Here is a 20,656-nt window from a genome sequence, read left to right on the forward strand (position 1 = left end):
AGAGCCACAGTTACTACACAAGGTGAGTAACCTTTTCTTCTTCTTGAGTAGCATCCCTATGGGTGCTCCACTTCAGGTGATTCCTGAACAGTATACTCACAAGGAGGGAGCTTCGGAATCAAGTCCAAGACTGAAGACAGTACAGCGGAATCAAGTGCTGCATCAGATCTGACAGCATGGACCAAGGCATAGTGTTTAGAAAGTACCCACTGAAGTCATATAGCAGCTCTGGATATCTCACACACTGGAATGTTTTTGAGTAACGCTGAAGAAGTTGCTTGTGATCTGGTAAAGAGTGCTATAATCCTCTGGGGAGGCAAACCACTGGCAGCACCACAGCAAGAAATAATACACTCAGAGATCCATCTCAACAGTCTCTGTGAAGAGATCATGGACCCCTTTGATCTATCTACAATGGAGACAGAATCTAGGTGATATCCAAAACTGTTTGGTCTTGTCCAGCTAAAAGGCCAGTGCCCATCGTACATCAACATATGAAGGGAAGTCTCCCACTGAGATTTATGTGGTTCAGGAAAAAATACCGGTAGATGAATAGACTAAGATGTAAATTTGACAGCAACCTAGATGAGAACTTTGGGTGCCGTCATAGGGAGACCTTGTCCTTGAAAAATATTGTGAGCGGGAGGTCTGCGATCAAGACTCCAATCCTGTGGGCTGGTGTGATACCTACTAGAAAGGATGTCTTAATAGAAAAGTGAGGCAAGGAGCAAGCTGCCACAGGTTCAAACGGAGGTCTGATAAGGTATCTAAGTACCAGATTGAGATCCCATGTCAGAGTAGGATCCTTAACCTGGGAATAAAGATTCCCCAGACCCTTAATAAACCTCAAGAACAGAGGGGGAGCAAAAATAGAAAACCCCTCTAGTGGGGAATGAAATGCTGGTATTGTAGTGAGATTAACAGAGATAATTGATAAAACCAAATTTTTAAATCCAAGATGGCTGAGAACAAAGAAGATTCAAGCACAAGGTAGTGATGGCGACACTAGTGGTTGAACATTTTCCATATCTGAAGGTAAGTAATATGAGTTGACTCCCTTCTACAGTTTAGTAATACTCGTTGTACTGCTGTTGAGCAGGTGGATTCTAATCCCATGAGCCATCTAGGAGCCATGCTTGGAGACAGAGGACCTCTAGGTTGGGGTGAAGAACGACTCACAACCTGGGAGAGAAGATGAAGAATGGTCAGAAGCTTGAGCACCAGTTGGACATAGAGGTGAAGCAGGTAAGGCTAACAACCTTGCCTTGGCCAGGTCAGTATTACATGGATAACCTTGGCCATGTCCTTGCCTGATCTTGTTCATCACTCTTAGAATTAGTGGTGTCGGAAGGAATGCATAGAACAGGCCCTTTGTCCAAGGAAGCAGAAAGGCGTCTTCCAAAGAGAGGTGACCAAGGTCTCGTCTTGTGCAGAATTAGGGGCACTTCCTGTTGCTGAATGTAGTGAATAGTTTCCGTGGAAGTCCCACATCTGGAATATCCCATGAAGGATTTGAGAGTCCAACTCCCATTCATAGTATGGTGAGAAGCACCTCCTGAGCACATTGGCTGTGACCTTCTGGACTACAGGAAGGTAAATGGCTGAGATCTAAATCTGATGGCCTACACGTGAGTTCCATAACTTTATAGCTTCAGCACACAGGGAAGCGGTCTTGCTCCTCTCTGTTTGATGATACAGAACATGGAAGCCGCATTGTCCATAATGATTCTGACTGATTTGATCTTGATGAGGGGTAGGAACTGAAAGCAGTCATTTCTGACTGCCCTGAGTTATAACAAGTTGATATGGAGGCTGGTTTCCTGAGGTGACCATACTGCCGAATTGTGAGTGTGCTGAGGTGTGCTCCTAACCCTAACAGTAATGTGCCCATTGTCGTAGTTAGAGCTGGGCAGAAGAAAGGGACGCCCATGCAGACATTAAATTGATCTTTCCACCAATACAAGGAGTTCCCGGTCAGTTGGGAAGTTTTCCCTAAGATTTAATCTAAATATGCTATGCTGTAGTTTGAACCCATTGCTTCTTGTCCTGCCCCGTGTAGCTCGAGAGAACAATTTTTCTCCATCCTTTTTTATGGCAGCCTTTCAAGTATTTGAAGACTGCTATCATGTCTCCCTCCTCCCCTCTTTTCCAAACTAAACATATGGCTTGTATTCAATCCCTTTGATCATCTTTATTGCTTGCCTCAGGATGTAGAGAAACTGGAAAGGATCCATTCTATACAGTGTGACAAAGTTCCTCCTCTATCTTGGTGGGTCCTGCGCTTATTGGTGGATTTTCTTGCCTCAGAGATTCACCATGTGGGTTGGGGAACAGCCCAGAGACCTTCCCCTCTGGAAGAACCCACAGTCCAGGTCAATTGGGAGGTTTGGGGGGAACCCGGGCCCGCCCTCTACTCCGGGTTCCAGCCCAGGGCCCTGTGGACTGCAGCTGTCTATAGTGCCTCCTGTAAGAGCTGCATGACAGCTACAACTCCCTGGGCTACTTCCCCATGGCCTCCTCCAAACACCTTCCTTATTCTCACCACAGGACCTTCCTCCCGGTGTCTGATAACGCTTGTGCTCCTCAGTCCTCCAGCAGCACACCCTCTCATTCTCAGCTCCTTGCGCCTCGTGCTCCCAGCTCCTCACACTCGCACCACAAACTGAAGTGAGCTCCTTTTTTAAAACCCAGGTGCCCTGATTAGCCTGCCTTAATTGATTCTAGCAGCTTCTTCTTAATTGGCTCCAGGTGTCCTAATTAGCCTGCCTGCCTTAATTGGGTCTAGCAGGTTCCTGATTACTCTAGTGCAGCCCCTGCTCTGGTCACTCAGGGAACAGAAAACTACTCATCCAGTGACCAGTATATTTGCCCTGTACCAGACTCCTGTACCCCACTGGTCTGGGTCTGTCACAACAGTGATGACCAAACTAGACACAGTACTCCAGCTGAGGGCTAACCAGCACTGAGTAGAGCGATACTATCACCTCCAGTGACTTGCATTTGCTTTTTTGTAACAGCATCACATTGTTGACTCATGTTGAGCTTGTGATCCACCACAACTCCCAGATCCTTCTTAGTAGTGCTGCTGCCGCCAAGCCAGTTATCCCCCATTCTGTATTTGTGCATTTGGTTTTTCCTTCCCTAAGTGTAGCACCTTACATTTGTCTTTGTTGAATTTCATTTTATCATCTGTAGCCCAGTTCTCCAAATTTATCAAGGTCCCTTTGATTTTTAGTTCTATCCTCCAAAGTGTTTGCAATCCTTTCACCCCCAAGCTTTTTGTCATCTGTCAATTTGATCAGTAGCATAATGATTCCTGCATCCAGGTCATTAATAAAGATGTTAAACAACACTGGACCCAGAACAGATCCCTGTGGAACCCCATTTGAGACGTCCTTCTAATCTGACATCATTAATAGTTATTCTTTGTGGTTGTTTAACCACTTATGTATCCACTTAATGGTAGTTCTACTGAAAAAACGGTTATTCACCTTCTCGTAACTGTTTTTCTTCGAGATGTATTGTTCATGTCCATTCCAATCAGGTGTTTACGTGCTGCGTGCACGACAGCCAGAAGATTTTTCCCCTAGCAGTATCTGTAGGATTGGCCTGGGCACCCAATATAGGGCCCTGCCGACATGACCCCCACTAAGTTCCTTCTTGCCAGCTACTCCAACAGAGGGGTAAGAGGGAGGGTATTGGAATGGACATGAATACCACATTTCAAAGAACAACAGTTACGAGAAGGTGAGTAACCATTTTTTCTTCTTCGAGTGCTTGTTCATGTCAATTCCAATCAGGTGACTCCCAAGCCTAAGTTCAGGAGGCGGGGTCGGAGCTGTACACTGATTGGAGCACCACTCTACCAAAGGCCACGTCATCTCGGGCCTGCTGGATGATTGCACAGTGTGCAATGAAAGTGTGTATGGAGGATCAGGTCACTGCTCTGCAAATGTCCTGATTAGGAATCTGCGCCAGGAACGCCATTGAAGAGGCCTGAGCCCTGGTGGAGTGTGCAGTGATCGGAGGAGTTTTTGGGAGAGGGCCCCGGTAGCCCTGCTGCTCATGCTGGCTAGCAGCATCCACTACCAGAGAGAGTCCAGCTGGGGGCGGGTGTACAAATGTTCATACCACGTGAGGGAACAAAGTATCTCCGCTTGTATCTCTTGGCGGTTGGCAACAGCGAGGACGGGGTCTGCCACGGTGTCTTTGTGGCATTAATTGTTTTGATCAGCAGCAGCGCGATTTGGGATGGCCCAGGAGGGAAGAGATTATCGACCATTGGATTGGCTTCCTCCACCACCTCCTCTATTTTGATATTTAGGTTCTGGGCCACCTGTCTCAGGAGCTGCTGAAGGACCCTAGTGTCCTCTAAGACCAGAGTGGTTGAGGTACCCGCCGACCTTAGGATGAGAAGGTATTCAGTACTGGGATCTGTTCACTGCCCTCGGCCCCACCTGGGGTCCTGTGGGGCAAGGGGCGCCGGCACTGCGGTTGGCGTCGAGGTCGGTGTTGCTGCCAGTGCCGAGATCGATGCTGGGTTCGGTGTCACGGTTGGTGCTGTGGTTGGCGCCTCACTCGGAGCCGGAATTGGTGCTGGTATCAGTGCCGCAAACGACTCTGGGATGGGGGCCACAGCTGACGCTGGGATCGGAGTCGCAGTCGACGCCGGGATCAGAGCCATGGTTGATGGCGGAATCGGTGCTGTGGTCAAGGTCGCGATCGGTGCTGGGAACGGTGCTGAGGACATTCAGCACCGGCAGCCAGTGCTGTTGTCGGTGTGCCCGAGACTGAGGCCACTGACGGCAATCTGGAACCCTGGCTTTGATGATAGGCCCAAGGTGTCCAGAGGGCCACTGAGGAGCCTGCCACTGGCCCTGCCAGGGCGCCAGGTAGGGATGTCAATCATGGCGGGAGCAGGATCTTCTGCTCCTATTAGAACATGAGGACTTCACCTCCAAGGTCTCCGATTGTGATGACCAGGGGAGGAGTGGAGCCTCAGTGCTGGGGATCGGTGCCAGCTGGGGACTGGAACAGCTCCCCTACAGAGACCCCAGTGCCAGCGGTCAATGCAACGGGGATGGCCTTATGGCAGACATCATCCCTGGCTTGCCTACAGAATGTACTGGGCCTGGGATTGGTGCCGGCGACCTCCCCCTCCTAGGATGTGAGGGCAGTGCCCTGAGTGCCAACAGGTCTGCTGCTGAATCGAACGTTTCCAGTGTGGAGGGCAGCTGTATGTCCTTGCGTTGGCGGCCTGGTGAGTGGCGCGGGTCCGGACTCGACTGCACCCCTCCTGGGGCAGGAGTCAACGGGAGCTGATTGAGCGCCCGATGGGGGTTTGCTGGTTAAATGGTCCTTAGACCTAGCTGGGGAGCGCCCTCTGCCTTTTTCTTCTGATGAGGCACTGGGGAGTGAGAGCGGTGCCTCACCAATGCCTGCCCGTGGGCGGAGCCGGGGGGTGCCGAGGGTCTCTGAGTCCTTCCTCGGCACCGATTCTCTCGTTGACGGTGCCAGCGCGCTGCACACCGAGAATGCAGCGCTCGAGGCTGGGTCAGGTGCGGCGTGCTCGGACTGGAGCCGAAGAGCTGCCTCCATAAGTAGGACTTGGAGGTGCTGCTCTCTGTCCTTAAGGGTCCTGGGGCGAAAACCCTTATAGATTTTGCAGCAGTCTCTGAGATGCCCCGCGCCCAGACACTTAAGGCATGACAAGTGCGGATTACTTCTTGGCATAAATCTGCCACAGTCCGATCACAGTTTAAAGCCCGGGGACTGAGGCATACCCCGGTGCCAGAGAAAAGCGTCGGGGAGAAAGAACCCCCCCAAAGGAAACTTGTAAGAAAACCTACACTAACTATAAAACTACTATGCTGCTAAATCTAACTATGTACATGAGGACAGAGATACTGCAAAGCACGCGCTTGTCGAAGCAAGAGCAGTAGGGAGTTCCAGCTAGCCGTCACAAGAAGGAACTGAGTGGGGGTCGGATCAGCAGGGCCCTATATTGGGCGCCATGAAGGTGTGACTCCAGGGGGCACCCAGGCCGACCCTCTGGATACTGCTAGGGGAAAAATCTTCCGGCTGACATGCACACAGCGCGCGTGCACCTGATTGGAATTCACATGAACAAGCACTCAAAGAAGAACCTGTATTTCTCCAGTTTACTTATAAGAATGTCATGTAGGACTGTGTCAAAAGCCTTGCTGAAGTTCACTTGTACTATGTCCACCGCATTCCCTCTATCCACCAAACCAATTACCTTGGCAAAGAATGAAATCAAGCTTGCTTGGCATGATTTGTTCTTAGCAAATTTATGCTGTCTGCTAGTGATCACCCCTTCATCCTCCATATATTTGCAAATTGAATGTTTTATATATTGCTCTAGTTAGCTTCCCAGGTATTGAGGGGAGGCTGACTGGTCTATAGTTCCCTGGCTCCTCCTTTCCCCCCTTTTTAAAGATGGGCACTACATTAGCTTTCTTCAGCCCTCCAGGACTTCTACTGTCATCCATGAGATTGTAAATATTATTGCCAGTGGCTCTGAGATTTCTTCAGCTAATTCCTTCAGCACCCTGGGATAAATAGCATCAGGCCTTGATGACTTGAATTCATTCAATTTAGACAGAAGATCTCTGATGTGTTTTTTTTACTTATCCTGATCTGTGTCCCTTCCCTTTTATTGTCTCTGATAACTTCGTTAGTCATCCGGTCACGTTATTTTTTGTGTGTGAAGACTGAAGCAAAGTAGGCACTGAGCAACTCAGCCTTATCATCTTTGGTTACCAGCTCACCTTCTCCATTAAGCAGCAGACCCACACCATCCCTGATCTTTCTTTTTTGTCTGATATTTGTAGAAGCCCTTCTTGTTATCTCTAACATTTCTTGCCAGTTGCAACTCATTCCTTGCCTTGGTTTTCCTGATTTTGTTCCCACACACTCATGCTCTTCTCATGTCCACTTCCTTAGTGACATTCCCCTCCTTCCATTTCCTATATGTATCCATTTGGGTTTTTAGATATCTAAAAGCTCTTATCTTTTCTCTGCATAGGAATTACTTGATGCTGAACTTCTAGAATTACATCTTTTAGGAACTGTCAACCCCCTTCAATTCCTTTTCTTCCTAATTGGTCTCTCTCTGGAGTCATGCCTACTATTTCTCAGAGTTGGTTGAAGTCTGCCTTTTTGAAGTCCAGTGTCCTTGTTTTGTTGTTCACATGTCCTCCTTTCCTTAGGATCTTGAATCCTATCAGATTATGGTCACTTCCTCCCAAGTTCCCAACCACCTTCGTGTTTGCAACTAATTCATCCCTGTTGGTCAAAACCAGATCCAAAATGGATGACCTCCTAGTTGTTTCCTCAACTTTCTGATATCCCCTACACATACTAAGAACTTACAGGATATATCCTGTAAGTATGGCCTACATTCTTTCTTCCCAGTTTTACACATTTACCCATATTAAAACACATATTGTTTGCTTGCACCCAGTTTACCAAGTGATCTAGATCATTCTGAATCAGTGACCTGCCCTCTTCTTTATTTACCACTCCCCCAATTTTTGTGTCATCTGCAAACTCAGTGATGATTTTATGTTTTCTTCCAAATAATTGATAAAGATATGAAATAATATTGGGCCAAGATTCGATCCCTGCAGGACACCACTAGAAACAGACATGCTTCATTACAATTCCCTGTTGACAGTTACATTTTGAGACTTATCAGCTAACCAGTTTTTAATTTATTTAATGTGTCCCATGATAATTTAATATCATTCTATTTTTTAATCAAAATGTCACACTGCACCAACTCAAAAGCTGTACAGAAGTCTAAGTATATTACATCAACACTATTACTTTTATCAATCAAACTTGTAATCTCATCAAGAACAGATATCAAGGTAGTTTGACAAGATCTATTTTCCATTAATCCATGTTGATTTGCATTAATTCATTACCTCTCTTTAGTTCATTATTAATTGAGCCCCTTGTCAATCACTCCATTATCTTGCCTGGGAGCGATGTCAGACCAACAGGACTATAATTACCCGGGTCACCCAGTTGATCCTTTTTAAAAATTGGACCAACATTAGCTATCTTCCAGTATTCTGGAACTTAACCAGACATACAGAAAACCAATATTAATCGTCCAGTGAACTCCTACGCTACCTCTTTTAAAACTCTTGATGCAAGTCATCTGGACCATCTGATTTTAAAACATCTGACTTTAATAGCTTCTGTTTAACATCCTCCCGAAATACTAGTGGAATGGAAAGATTTTTATCATCACCGTGTGACGAGATCGCATCAGTTGTTTTTTGCCCCAAATACAGAAAAGAAATATTTATTGAACATTTCTGCCTTTTCTGCATTATTGATAGTTCTACTACTTCCATCTAGTAAAGGACCAATATCATTGTCAGAATTTAAAAACACCTTCTTATTGTTCTTTATTATGCTGGCATGTGTTCTCCTTGTGTCCCTTGGCTTCCCTTATCAATAGTCTACAATTCTTAATTTCTGATTTATAGTCATTACTATCAACTGTGTGCGCATGCGCTTGTGTGTGCGCATTTACAGCTACCCTCACTTCCCCTCTAATCCAGGTTCTATTTTTAACCAGAATAGCCTTCTTCCTTGATCATGGGATTGTGGTTTTTGGGCATCTAGAAAGGTGTTCTTAAATTATTCTCAATTATCATTCATATTTTCCTGATTAAATTCTTCCTCCTAGTTGATTTGGTCCATAACTGTTTTCAGCTTTGTGAAATAGTCTAGATAATACTTAGTCCTGCCTCAGTGCAGGGGACTGGACTAGGTGACCTACTGAGTTGCCTTTCAGTCCTACATTTCTATTATTCTATTATCACCTTTGGCTGTATTAGTCTTCCAACAGATATCAAGGAAACTAAAATCCCCCATTAATACTAGCTCATGTGTGTTAGCTAATCTTGTTACCTATTTGAAGAATATCAGAGGGGTAGCCGTGTTAGTCTGTATCCACAAAAACAACGAGGAGTCCGGTGGCACCTTAAAGACTAACAGATTTATTTGGGCATAAGCTTCCATGGGTAAAAAACCCACTTCTTCAGATGCATGGAGTGAAAATTACAGATGCCGGCATAAATATACTGGTACAAGAAGAGAAGAGAATGTGCCAGTAAATTTATGCCTGCATTTGTCATTTTCACTCCATGCATCTGAAGAAGTGGTTTTTTTACCCACGAAAGCTTATGCCCAAAAAAATCTGTTAGTCTTTAAGGTGCCACCGGACTCCTCGTTATTTGAAGAATGTCTCATCCACTTCCTCTTCTTGATTTGGTGGTCTACAACAGACTTCCACCATAACATCACTACTATTCTTTTCTCTTTTTAGCCTCATTTTTGTTAGTTATACCCACTTATTCTGTTGTCTTAACTGAGGTTATGTCTACACTACCATGGTAAACTGACCTACACTACGCAACTCCAGCTACATGAATAACGTACCTGGAGTCGACATACCTTAGGTCAAGTTACCACAGGGTCTACACCGCAGGGGGTCAACGGCAGAAACTCTCCCGTTGACTTACCTTACTCTTCTTGTCGGGGGTAGAGCACAGGGGTCGACTGGAGAGCGATCTGCTGTTGATTTGGTGGGTCTTCACTAGACCCGCTAAATCGACCGCTGGTGGATCAATCTCAGAGAGTCAATCCCAGCTGTAGTGTAGACCTAGCCTTAGAATCTAAGCTCTTTGGGACAGCAAGTATCTTTTGCTTTTATGCACTTCCCAGCACAATGGGGCCCCACTATGACTGGGACCTCTGGGTGCTACTGTAATACAAATACAGTAATAGGTACAGCAGAGACTGGGTATATTTAAAACTCATTAGCTTTATTCTGTATTTTGTCCCTCCTCATAAAGACAAAACTAGCAACAGCTACTTGAACACTCACGTGAGAAAATGAGGATGATTCTTCACCGTTTCCTCCAGCTTCTCCAAAAATGTCATGTCTGTGGCATCCCCAGGTCTCAGACACTCCTCATCCTGTAAAGCGGGGAATCAACAAACACAGCAATACAACAAAATGCACATGTTCAACATTTCCTTCTACACATGTCAGCATGCAAGCCACATCCACCCTCATCTCACTAAAATGGTGCCCTCAATTTGGTTTCTCTAGCAGGTTTTTGTCTTGTACTAGAGAGGCTGCCTAATTCACTCACATAATAAAGAACTGCTGTGTTGGGTAAGAATGGTGTCCCTAGCCTCTGTTCGTCAGAGGATGGAGATGGATGGCAGGAGAGAGATCACTTGATCATTGCCTGTTAGGTTCACTCCCTCTGGGGCACCTGGCATTGGCCACTGTCGGTAGACAGATACTGGGCTAGATGGACCTTTGGTCTGACCCAGTACGGCCTTTCTTATGTTCTTATGTTCTTATGAGAATTTTTTTCTTCTTGGAGACTAGTTAGACTTTTAGATTCTTTCCGGCCAGCAGATGAAGACAAGTACACTTTGACTTTTGGTGAGAGGTCGTCTCCCTGTATACAAAGAACTTGCCTGCTCCCACAGTTCAGTTGAGTTTTCAAGAGCAGCACAATTAAAATGTGACCATAAAATGAAATCAGATCAAGCCCTGTAACTCTAATCTATGTACAGAATTGATTCTAAAAAAGAAAGGAATTTAGACTGGGTTAGGAGGTCTCAAAGAAAGAAACTGATCAGGTTTGCCCTTCAATTTTCTGTGCTAGTTAAGCAAGAATATATGACATTATTATTTAGAGCTAGTATTACAGCAGTGCCCGTAACTGTAACAAGTGCCCCATTTTGCTGAGTGTTGTAAAAATACACAAAAAGACATGCTTCCTGCTTCATTTGCTGACAACCTAAGAATACAAGTGACCTCCAAAGGGAGAAGAGGAAAACAATTAAATATATACAGTTTCTATACACATTTACATTTTGGGTGGTTTTATACATAAATAACGCAAGATCTACTTATCCTCAACTGCCACCTAACTTACCCATCACTAGTTGGCTGGTTACTTTGCATTCAGAACAGCAATACAGGAGGGGGTTAGCATCAAACAACAGCCTGCAAGATGCTCCTACTGAGCCCTGCTTAACTGGCATGACTACGCTATTTATAGTGTTTAGAGAATATATCTGCAGCAAAGCCTGGATAGTTGCTTCACAAGTTTGCAGTACAAGATGATGCCACTGAACTAGTAGAGCACACTAAGGCAGCTCAGAAGTTCTCTAGGATTGAAAATACTGGGTACAAGGATGCTACCTGAAGCAAGCTTGTTGTCTTGTTTGTTTCCTTTTTGGGGATGGAAAATACAGACCCAGTAAACACACATTTGCCCTGGGGTCTTCTAAAAAAATGGAGGGTCTTGTCCATTTTAGAATTAAGAAGTTCACCACCCTCAAAGGAAAGGTCCCCAATTGTTATTTGTTCCTCCCTGGGGATTCCCTAGGACTGGAGCCAGGGAGACCACCTCATTGTCACCAATATAGCCATAGTACCAACTGTGGTGTCAGACACATCCAGTGAAGCCTATAGGGAAGTGTGGGCTATCAAATGCCCCTCAGTCATGATGGCTCTCAGCTCCTCTCAATGGTCCTGTGGTAGCTTGTCCAGAAACCAAGACAGCTTATCCCAGCTCCAATGGAGAGGAGAGCATGATAATTAGCCACACACACATCTGGTGCCTGACTAATGAGTAAACCTTGCACGAGATAAGGTCTAGTTTCTTTGCGTCCGGCTCTAGGAGGTATTTGTTATTTTTGACCTTTCCTTGACAGCAGCTACTACAGGCAAATGTGGTACTGGGAGGGAATAAAAGTATTCAAATCCCTTGGAAGGGATATGGTACCTTCTTTCTGCTCACTTGGATGTGACCAGTATCAAGGCTGGTGTATGCCATAGGTCATCTGAGGGCTCCAATGGTCTTTCATTAATTGGCATGGGGAGCCTGTTGGGCAAGGAAGGGTGCAGATATCCAGGAGCTCGTGGGACTTCTGCTGCATTACTTCTAGTGGTATATCCACTATCTGTGCCATGTGTTTAATGAGCTCTTGGAATAATTTAAGACCATCCACTGAGGAAGACATAGAGGGGCTTACTGCCTCATCGGGGGAGGATGAGATCACAGCAGGAACAAGTTGTTCTTCCCCTTGTGGTTGTTGTTCCTCATCATTCTCCTCCTCCTCCTTTCTTTCCAGGATCTGAGGCTTCACTAGTTTGCCTGGCTGGGATGGTCCATATTGTGTCTTTGAAGAGGGGGGGGGGGGTCTAACCCTGCAAGGAGCAGATGATGCAGGCTTACACGAATACGGCTGTACACCCCAGTGTGTCCAGTAAGGACAGTGTTGATAGGGATAGAAGTACTGAGGTAGGAGACACGCAGGAGGGTACCAAGATAAATGTTTCCTATGAGTCCAGGTCTTCTCCTACTTTCCTTTGTAGAATCCTCCCTCGAGTGCCTTCCTGGTTCCCAGTATGGTACCCCAGGGGGAAGGCGAGTGGGTGGGAGATGTGTCTAGATGGGGATGAGGAGAAAGAGTACACTTCCTTCAAGCGAGGGACCATTCTATCCAGAGTGCCCTGCATATAAAGGGAGAAGTTGGTACTGGAGATACCTCCCTGACTTGCTGTACCAACAGTGCAGTAGTTGGTGGCTTAGATATCACCATCCTCAGCCTCTCTAGGAGACACAGCTGTAGTGTCAGGCCCAAAGTAACTGGTACTCTGTATGCTTTGGGTACCAAGACAGCAAGTATTGCTAAGTACTGAAGAACACGGTTCTGAGGTGACCAGTTCCCAAGGTTCTTGGTACTGAGAGAAAAAACAGTCTGCAGATATGGTGGGTGCAACTGGGGCTCTCTTAGTAATCTGTACTGGGGCACTTCAAGGGACCTTTTCAGACTTTTGGCCCTTAGGAGGTTGAGTCTGAGATGAGTCAGAAGTCTGATGATGCTTGTGTCTTGACTTGCCAGGCATCTGAGAAGGAGACCTTGGCTCATCCCTTCTCCCATCGTTCCTGCCCGTCAGAAGACTGATGCCAGAATGAAGATGGATGACTGGGGTCTCTCAATAGGTCTGACCCAAGAGCTCAGGATGGAATCTCAGCTCACCAGGCTACTAATGGAGAAGAACTGATCAGAGGACCATAGACAGTTTTTTAGCTATGTCTCAGTGTCTGAGAAGGCGTTTTGAACTCTTGAGGAGGAACAACTTCAGGTGGGCTTCTTTAGCATTCTGATTGTGCTTAGAGAAAGATCAACAGATGGAATATTGCTTGGGGATATGTCCCTCTCCTAGCAGAGCAGGCACTGGGAATGCCTGTTGTTATGCGGCACTGAAACTTAATGATGATTTAGCTTCTGCCATATTGCTAGCACCTTTTTTGGGGGGGAGGAGGGTGGGGGAGATGGGGGGGAATGGTATATGTCTACCTACACTGAAACTTATCTAAGAAAAATTATATATAAAATATTAGCCAACAGGCAATAACTATATGAACTAACTAACAACTAAAGTTGCTAACTAACACCAGCACAGTGCACAGGGAAGTGGACACTGCAGAGGTTCTGTCTCATTGCCACAAGCGGTAAAAAGGAACTGAGGAATAGTTGGGCCTGCTCTGCCCTTTATGCCTTTGGACTGGGGGGACAGTCCAGGACATCTAGGGTGCAGATACTGCCCGAGTGGATACTACTGACCAAATGCCACCAGCAGAAGGTTGATTTTCTTTTTTGGTGGTTCGGGTTCTGTAGTTTCCGCATTGGAGTATTGCTCTTTTAAGACTTCTGAAAGCATGCTCCACACCTCATCCCTCTCAGATTTTGGACGGCTCTTCAGATTCTTACACCTTGGGTCGAGTGTTGTAGCTATTTTTAGAAATCTCACATCACTACAATTTTCTCCCAAGGAGTTCAGTCCCAAATTTAATTAATGCATAATTTTTTTAACGAGTATCATCAGCATGAAAACATGTCCTCTGGAATGGTGGCCGAAGCATGAAGAGACATACGAATGTTTAGCATATCTGGCATGTAAATAACCTGCAACGCTGACTACAAAAGTGTCATGCAAATGCCTGTTCTTGCTTTCAGGTGACATTGTAAATAAGAAGCAGGCAGCAGTATCTCCTGTAAATGTAAACAAACTTGTTTGTCTTAGCGACTGGCTGAACAAGAAGTAGGACTGAGTGGACTTGTAGGCTCTAAAGTTTTACATTGTATTCAAAAACAAAACAGTATATAAAAAAAAAATCTACATTTGTAAGTTACACTTCCATGATAAAGAGATTGCACTACTGTACTTGTATGAGGTGAATTGAAAAATACCATTTCTTTTATCATTTTTACAGTGCAAATATTTGTAATACAAAAATATAAAGTGAGCACTGTACACTTTGTATTCTGTGTTGCAATAGAAATCAATATATTTGAAAATGTAGAAAAACATCCAAAAAAGAGTTCTCTTGACTATAGGCACTCTGCTCAGAATCCCCCTTCCCCCCAACAAACAGACTCTCTGCAGGATACTCTTAGACAGCCAGTTTAAAGGTGTGGGGGGGATGGGGAAGCGGAGCTTTGGTGCATTCAGACATTTGTTTTCTGTTGATGTTTTTTCCTTGGAAGGTTCTTGCTTCTTCTATACTCTCAGATGTGGTTAATGAGAAATTTGTGCATATGCATTGTATGGCATTATAGATATACAGGTCTCAGTATTACCCCAATCAAAATGTAAGTTAAAACAGTTTTGCTTAAAAAGCAGCTTCTATCTTATTAGAAAGATGGCTAGAAATGCCAGCAAATGCAAAAACATGCATGGAAGACGGTTAGCCTCTGGGTCTACCACACATGGTTCATACTTAACACTGGGCTCTACTCCCTTCTCTACCTCCCTCCGCAATCCTCACACTCCCCACTCCCACCAACAACCTGTACACCAGCCTCCACTTCCTTTTCACCTACGACTAGTCACTTCCCATTATGCTCCTAAATAGCTTCAATTAAAATATATATATAAATAAATACAGGTTTGTCAACTCACCAAAATAGAAATTATGCCTTTGAATTTCTCTTCCACCAGATCACAAATGATTTTGTTATTGAAATACTGGACAGGTTCCCACTGCCATTCACAAAAAGACACACACAATTAAAGATTGATTAAAGATCTTGATTCTGCACTGGAAGGAAATAGTCTGAGTGATCAGTGTATATCAGAGGATAGAAAATATTTAAAACAGTCTTCCTGAGGCCCACATGTCAAGTATGAAAGATATATTTCTTTCATAAATATATATTTATTTTTCTGATATCTGGGTTTTTTGTTTGTTTGTTTTGCCAGAGAGAGGGTGAACATCTTTGTCCTAGCACAGTCAAAAGGAAAGGGGAAACTTATGCAACCAAGCTCTCTATTCTGAAATATGGCTGGAGTGGACAGCGTCCCTCTCTAGGAGAAGTCTAACTCAAATACACTACGCAGTTGCAACTAGACATATAAAAGCTTATATTATGGAACTAAACTAATACAGAGCTGGGGTTCTTGCTCCTGCTGTGCATACACCACACAAAAAGACTGACTCTTCCTGAAATGAAATATTTCTCTTTGTTCCAGGTCATCACTGAGTCACGTCATCACAGTTTCTCATCTTTCATTCAGATTTGTGAAAGGTAGTCTCCCTAACTCAAAGAGCAGCCAATCTCTGTGGTTGCTGCTCTGAAAAAGGTCTCCAGATTCTGAATGCAGGATTCAAGAGAAAGAACCTCTTCAGAAACTGGGAACCAGGCCATTCACAAAATATATTTAGTTGGTGGTAGCAACAAAAAGGTGAGGGAGGAGCAGAGAAATTTCTAAAGGGCTGTCTTACAGCATCCTTATTCTCCTATCTATCTGGGTTCTTCTATAGCACCCATCAATGAAGCATCTGAGTGCCTTTTAGCCAGCACCAGGCACCCGCACAGAATCTCCAGACAGTAAGTAAGCAGAGAATCCACCACAGACACTTCTGCTATTTCTTAATTATATGACTGCATGGATCCCAACAGTAGCACATAAAGGATCAAACACAACTCAATCACCATTCTGCCCTTCCTACAAGTCTTGCTTGGAAGTATGAAGGGCAGGAGTTTGGGTTTTTCTGAAGCAAGGCTCCAGCAAGAAGAAAACAGAATAATTTTCCAAAAATAAATTGGTAGGATCTACATTTTCTGGCAGCAAAATGCCAAAGGGCCACAATGTCATGTGACATTCTTGACAGGACAAGAATTTATGGACTAATTCTGATGTTTGATAGCCTCAAAGTTACAAATATCATAGCTGTGAGCAAAACTGCAGGACTTTCAGTGCCAAACACACAGCTTCTAACCCAGCAAGCTAGAAGACAACTTTCCTTAGCTGAGAGCAGTATTAAGATTTTTATGCATTGTATAGACAAAGGACTACAGAACAAGATAATCACTAATGCTGGAACAGGTCTAGTTCTAATCTGAATGGGTTTTGTTTGAATAAATGCTATCACCTGTGAGCAGGTGATTGCATGTGCAAAAACAGAGCCCAGTTTGAAGCCCCTTTTGTATGAACCAGTTCTGGTGGATCACACACAGACAAATTAGGTAAAAATAAATATTTACTTCCAAATTCTTGGTTGACATACTGCAAGTTATTATCAGCTCCCTTTAATTAGCTGGCCTCTCCGAATAGGAGATGCTACAGAGGAAACAATACAAAATGAGGTCTTGGCTCTTACCGCTATGCCTTCTGACTCATACTCCTCTTGTTCTGATTTTAGTGTGAGTTCTATGAAAAGCTGCTGCAGTTTTTCATTACAATAATTAATACAAAACTGCTCAAAGCTGTAAACAATCAGAAAGAATTAGTCACTCCCACACTGTATTTCAATAAAACAAAGTCTGCACCATTTTGGTCAGGCACCATGCATAATCTGGGTACAAATCAAGAGAGATACAAGCAAGAGATCTAGAGACTCATATGAGCTCTACAGAGATGAACCAATGAATAGTCAGATTTGCCCCAGAAGAGAGAAAGAGCCATCAGAGGTAAGCAAGGAGGAATATGCGTACAGCAGATATAAATAAGGGCCTATCTACACTAAAAATCCAACAATGGATATCTGCCATAGTTAGGTTACAGGCTCCAATGTAATTCCATATTGTGATCTGCATGGGTGCTTTTTAAAGACACCATAATAGAGGCCCAACTTCAATGTATACCCCTGTCAAGGCTGTATCCCCACTTTGACCTTTAGGGTACAAGTGTGGGGGCCTGCATGAGGACTTCTAAGCTTAACTACCAGCTTAGTTCTGGTCCGCTACCACCATTCCCTACCCTGGGAAGCTTTTAGAAACCTCTCACCAATTCCCTGGTGAATACAGATCCAAACTCCTTGGATCTTAAAACAAGGAGAAATTGACCCTTCCCCCCTCCTTCCTTTCACCAACTCCTGGTGGATACAGATCCAAACCCCCTTGGATCTTAAAACAAGGAGAAATTGACCCTTCCCCCCTCCTTCCTTTCACCAACTCCTGGTGAATACAGATCCAAACCCCCTTGGATCTTAAAACAAGGAGAAATTGACCCTTCCCCCCTCCTTCCTTTCACCAACTCCTGGTGAATACAGATCCAAACCCCCTTGGATCTTAAAACAAGGAGAAATCAATCAGGTTCTTAAAAAGAAGGCTTTTAATTAAAGAAAAAGGTAAAAATCATCTCTGTAAAATCAGTATGGAAAATAACTTTACAGGGTAATCAAACTTAAAGAGCTCAGAGGACCCCCCTCTGTCTTAGGTTCAAAGTACAGCAAACAAAGATAAACACTCTGGTAAAAGGTACATTTACAAGTTGAGAAAACAAAGTAAAACTAAGACGCCTTGCCTGGCTTTTTTACTTACAAGTTTGAAATATGAGAGACTTGTTTAGAAAGATGGGGAGAACCTGGATTGATGTCTGGTCCCTCTCAGTCCCAAGAGCGAACAACCCCTTAAAACAAAGAGCACACACACAAGCCTTTCCCCCCCCCAAGATTTGAAAGTATCTTGTCCCCTTATTGGTCCTTTGGGTCAGGTGTCAGCCAGGTTACCCGAGCTTCTTAACCCTTTACAGGTAAAAGGATTTTGGAGTCTCTGGCCAGGAGGGATTTTAGTACTGTACACAGGAGAGCTGTTACCCTTCCCTTTATAGTTATGACAACCCCAAATTAAGAAACACAGTAAAAGAACTAAAAAAGAGCCACTGTGGCTTAACAACCATGTAAAAGAAGCAGTGAGAGATAAAAAGACTTCCTTTAAAAAGTGGAAGTCAAATCCTAGTGAGGCAAATAGAAAGGAGCATAAACGCTGCCAAATTAAGTGCAAGAATGTAATAAGAAAAGCCAAAGAGGAGTTTGAAGAACGGCTAGCCAAAAACTCCAAAGGTAATAACAAAATGTTTTTTAAGTACATCAGAAGCAGGAAGCCTGCTAAACAACCAGTGGGGCCCCTTGATGATCGAGATACAAAAGGAGCGCTTAAAGACGATAAAGTCATTGCGGAGAAACTAAATGGATTCTTTGCTTCAGTCTTCACGGCTGAGGATGTTAGGGAGATTCCCAAACCTGAGCTGGCTTTTGTAGGTGACAAATCTGAGGAACTGTCACGGATTGAAGTGTCACGAGAGGAGGTTTTGGAATTAATTGATAAACTTAACATTAACAAGTCACCGGGACCAGATGGCATTCACCCAAGAGTTCTGAAAGAACTCAAATGTGAAGTTGCGGAACTGTTAACTAAGGTTTGTAACCTGTCCTTTAAATCAGCTTCTGTACCCAATGACTGGAAGTTAGCTAATGTAACGCCAATATTTAAAAAGGGCTCTAGAGGTGATCCCGGCAATTACAGACCGGTAAGTCTAACGTCTGTACCGGGCAAATTAGTCGAAACAATAGTTAAGAATAAAATTGTCCGACACATAGAAAAACAAACTGTTGAGCAATAGTCAACATGGTTTCTGTAAAGGGAAATCGTGTCTTACTAATCTATTAGAATTCTTTGAAGGGGTCAACAAACATGTGGACAAGGGGGATCCAGTGGACATAGTGCACTTAGATTTCCAGAAAGCCTTTGACAAGGTCCCTCACCAAAGGCTCTTATGTAAATTAAGCTGCCATGGGATAAAAGGGAAGGTCCTTTCATGGATTGAGAACTGGTTAAAAGACAGGGAACAAAGGGTGGGAATCAATGGTAAATTCTCAGAATGGAGAGGGGTAACTAGTGGTGTTCCCCAAAGGTCAGTCCTAGGACCAATCCTATTAAACTTATTCATAAATGATCTGGAGAAAGGGGTAAAAAGTGAGGTGGCAAAGTTTGCAGATGATACTAAACTGCTCAAGATAGTTAAGACCAAAGCAGACTGTGACGAACTTCAAAAAGATCTCACAAAACTAAGTGTTTGGGCAACAAAATGGCAAATGAAATTTAATGTGGATAAATGTAAAGTAATGCACATTGGAAAAAATAACCCCAACTATGCATACAATATGATGGGGGCTAATTTAGCTACAACGAATCAGGAAAAAGATCTTGGAGTCATCGTGGATAGTTCTCTGAAGACGTCCACGCAGTGTGCAGAAGCGGTCAAAAAAGCAAACAGGATGTTAGGAATCATTAAAAAGGGGATAGAGAATAAGACTGAGAATATATTATTGCCCTTATATAAATCGATGGTACGCTCTCATCTCGAATACTGCGTACAGATGTGGTCTCCTCATCTCAAAAAAGATATACTGGCACTAGAAAAGGTTCAGAAAAGGGCAACTAAAATGATTAAGGGTTTGGAACGGGTCCCATATGAGGAGAGATTAAAGAGGCTAGGACTCTTCAGCTTGGAAAAGAGGAGACTAAGAGGGGATATGATAGAGGTATATAAAATCATGAGTGATGTGGAGAAAGTGGATAAGGAAAAGTTATATACTTATTCCCATAATACAAGAACTAGGGGTCATCAAATGAAATTAATAGGCAGCAGGTTTAAAACAAATAAAAGGAAGTTCTTCTTCACGCAGCGCACAGTCAACTTGTGGAACTCCTTACCTGAGGAGGTTGTGAAGGCTAGGACTATAACAGAGTTTAAAAGAGAACTGGATAAATTCATGGTGGTTAAGTCCACTAATGGCTATTAGCCAGGACGGGTAAGGAATGGTGTCCCTAGCCTCTGTCTGTCAGAGGGTGGAGATGGATGGCAGGAGAGAGATCACTTGATCATTACCTGTTAGGTTCACTCCCTCTGGGGCACCTGGCATTGGCCACTGTCGGTAGACAGGATACTGGGCTAGATGGACCTTTGGTCTGACCCGGTACGGCCTTTATGTTCTTATGTTATCTCTCATTCACACTACAACAAAAATGTGTTAGAAGGAGGACCCCATACCCATACCCATGCCACACAACTGCATGTAGGTGCGATTACAGCTGTCGTGTAGATAGGCTCCAAGATGGGCAAAAATCAGTTTCGCATCCTTGAAACATTAAGATGATAAATAGTAATGAATGCTGAGTCTAGCAGGGTCCCAACTAGGCACAGATGTCCCTATCTAGAAATGTTAAGACTAGGCCTCTCGCTCAGAAGGTGTTTGCCTACTACTATCAGGTAGTTTGTTGATTT

General features: G+C 44.1%; 1 protein-coding gene across 1 annotated transcript in view; it reads right to left on the minus strand.

Annotated features, from left to right (window-relative positions):
- MYO1C (myosin IC) overlaps positions 1 to 20,656 on the minus strand; it is a 69,850-nt gene that overhangs the window by 30,780 nt on the left and 18,414 nt on the right. Inside the window, exons 11-13 of the mRNA XM_065418103.1 lie at positions 16,749 to 16,854; positions 15,047 to 15,127; positions 9,932 to 10,023 (exon numbers count right to left, since the gene is read on the minus strand). Of these exons, the coding sequence (XP_065274175.1) occupies positions 9,932 to 10,023; positions 15,047 to 15,127; positions 16,749 to 16,854 (279 nt within the window). The remainder of the gene's footprint in view (positions 1 to 9,931; positions 10,024 to 15,046; positions 15,128 to 16,748; positions 16,855 to 20,656) is intronic.

The sequence above is a fragment of the Emys orbicularis genome, chromosome 17, assembly GCF_028017835.1.
Source record: "Emys orbicularis isolate rEmyOrb1 chromosome 17, rEmyOrb1.hap1, whole genome shotgun sequence".
NCBI classification, from domain to species: Eukaryota; Metazoa; Chordata; order Testudines; family Emydidae; genus Emys; species Emys orbicularis.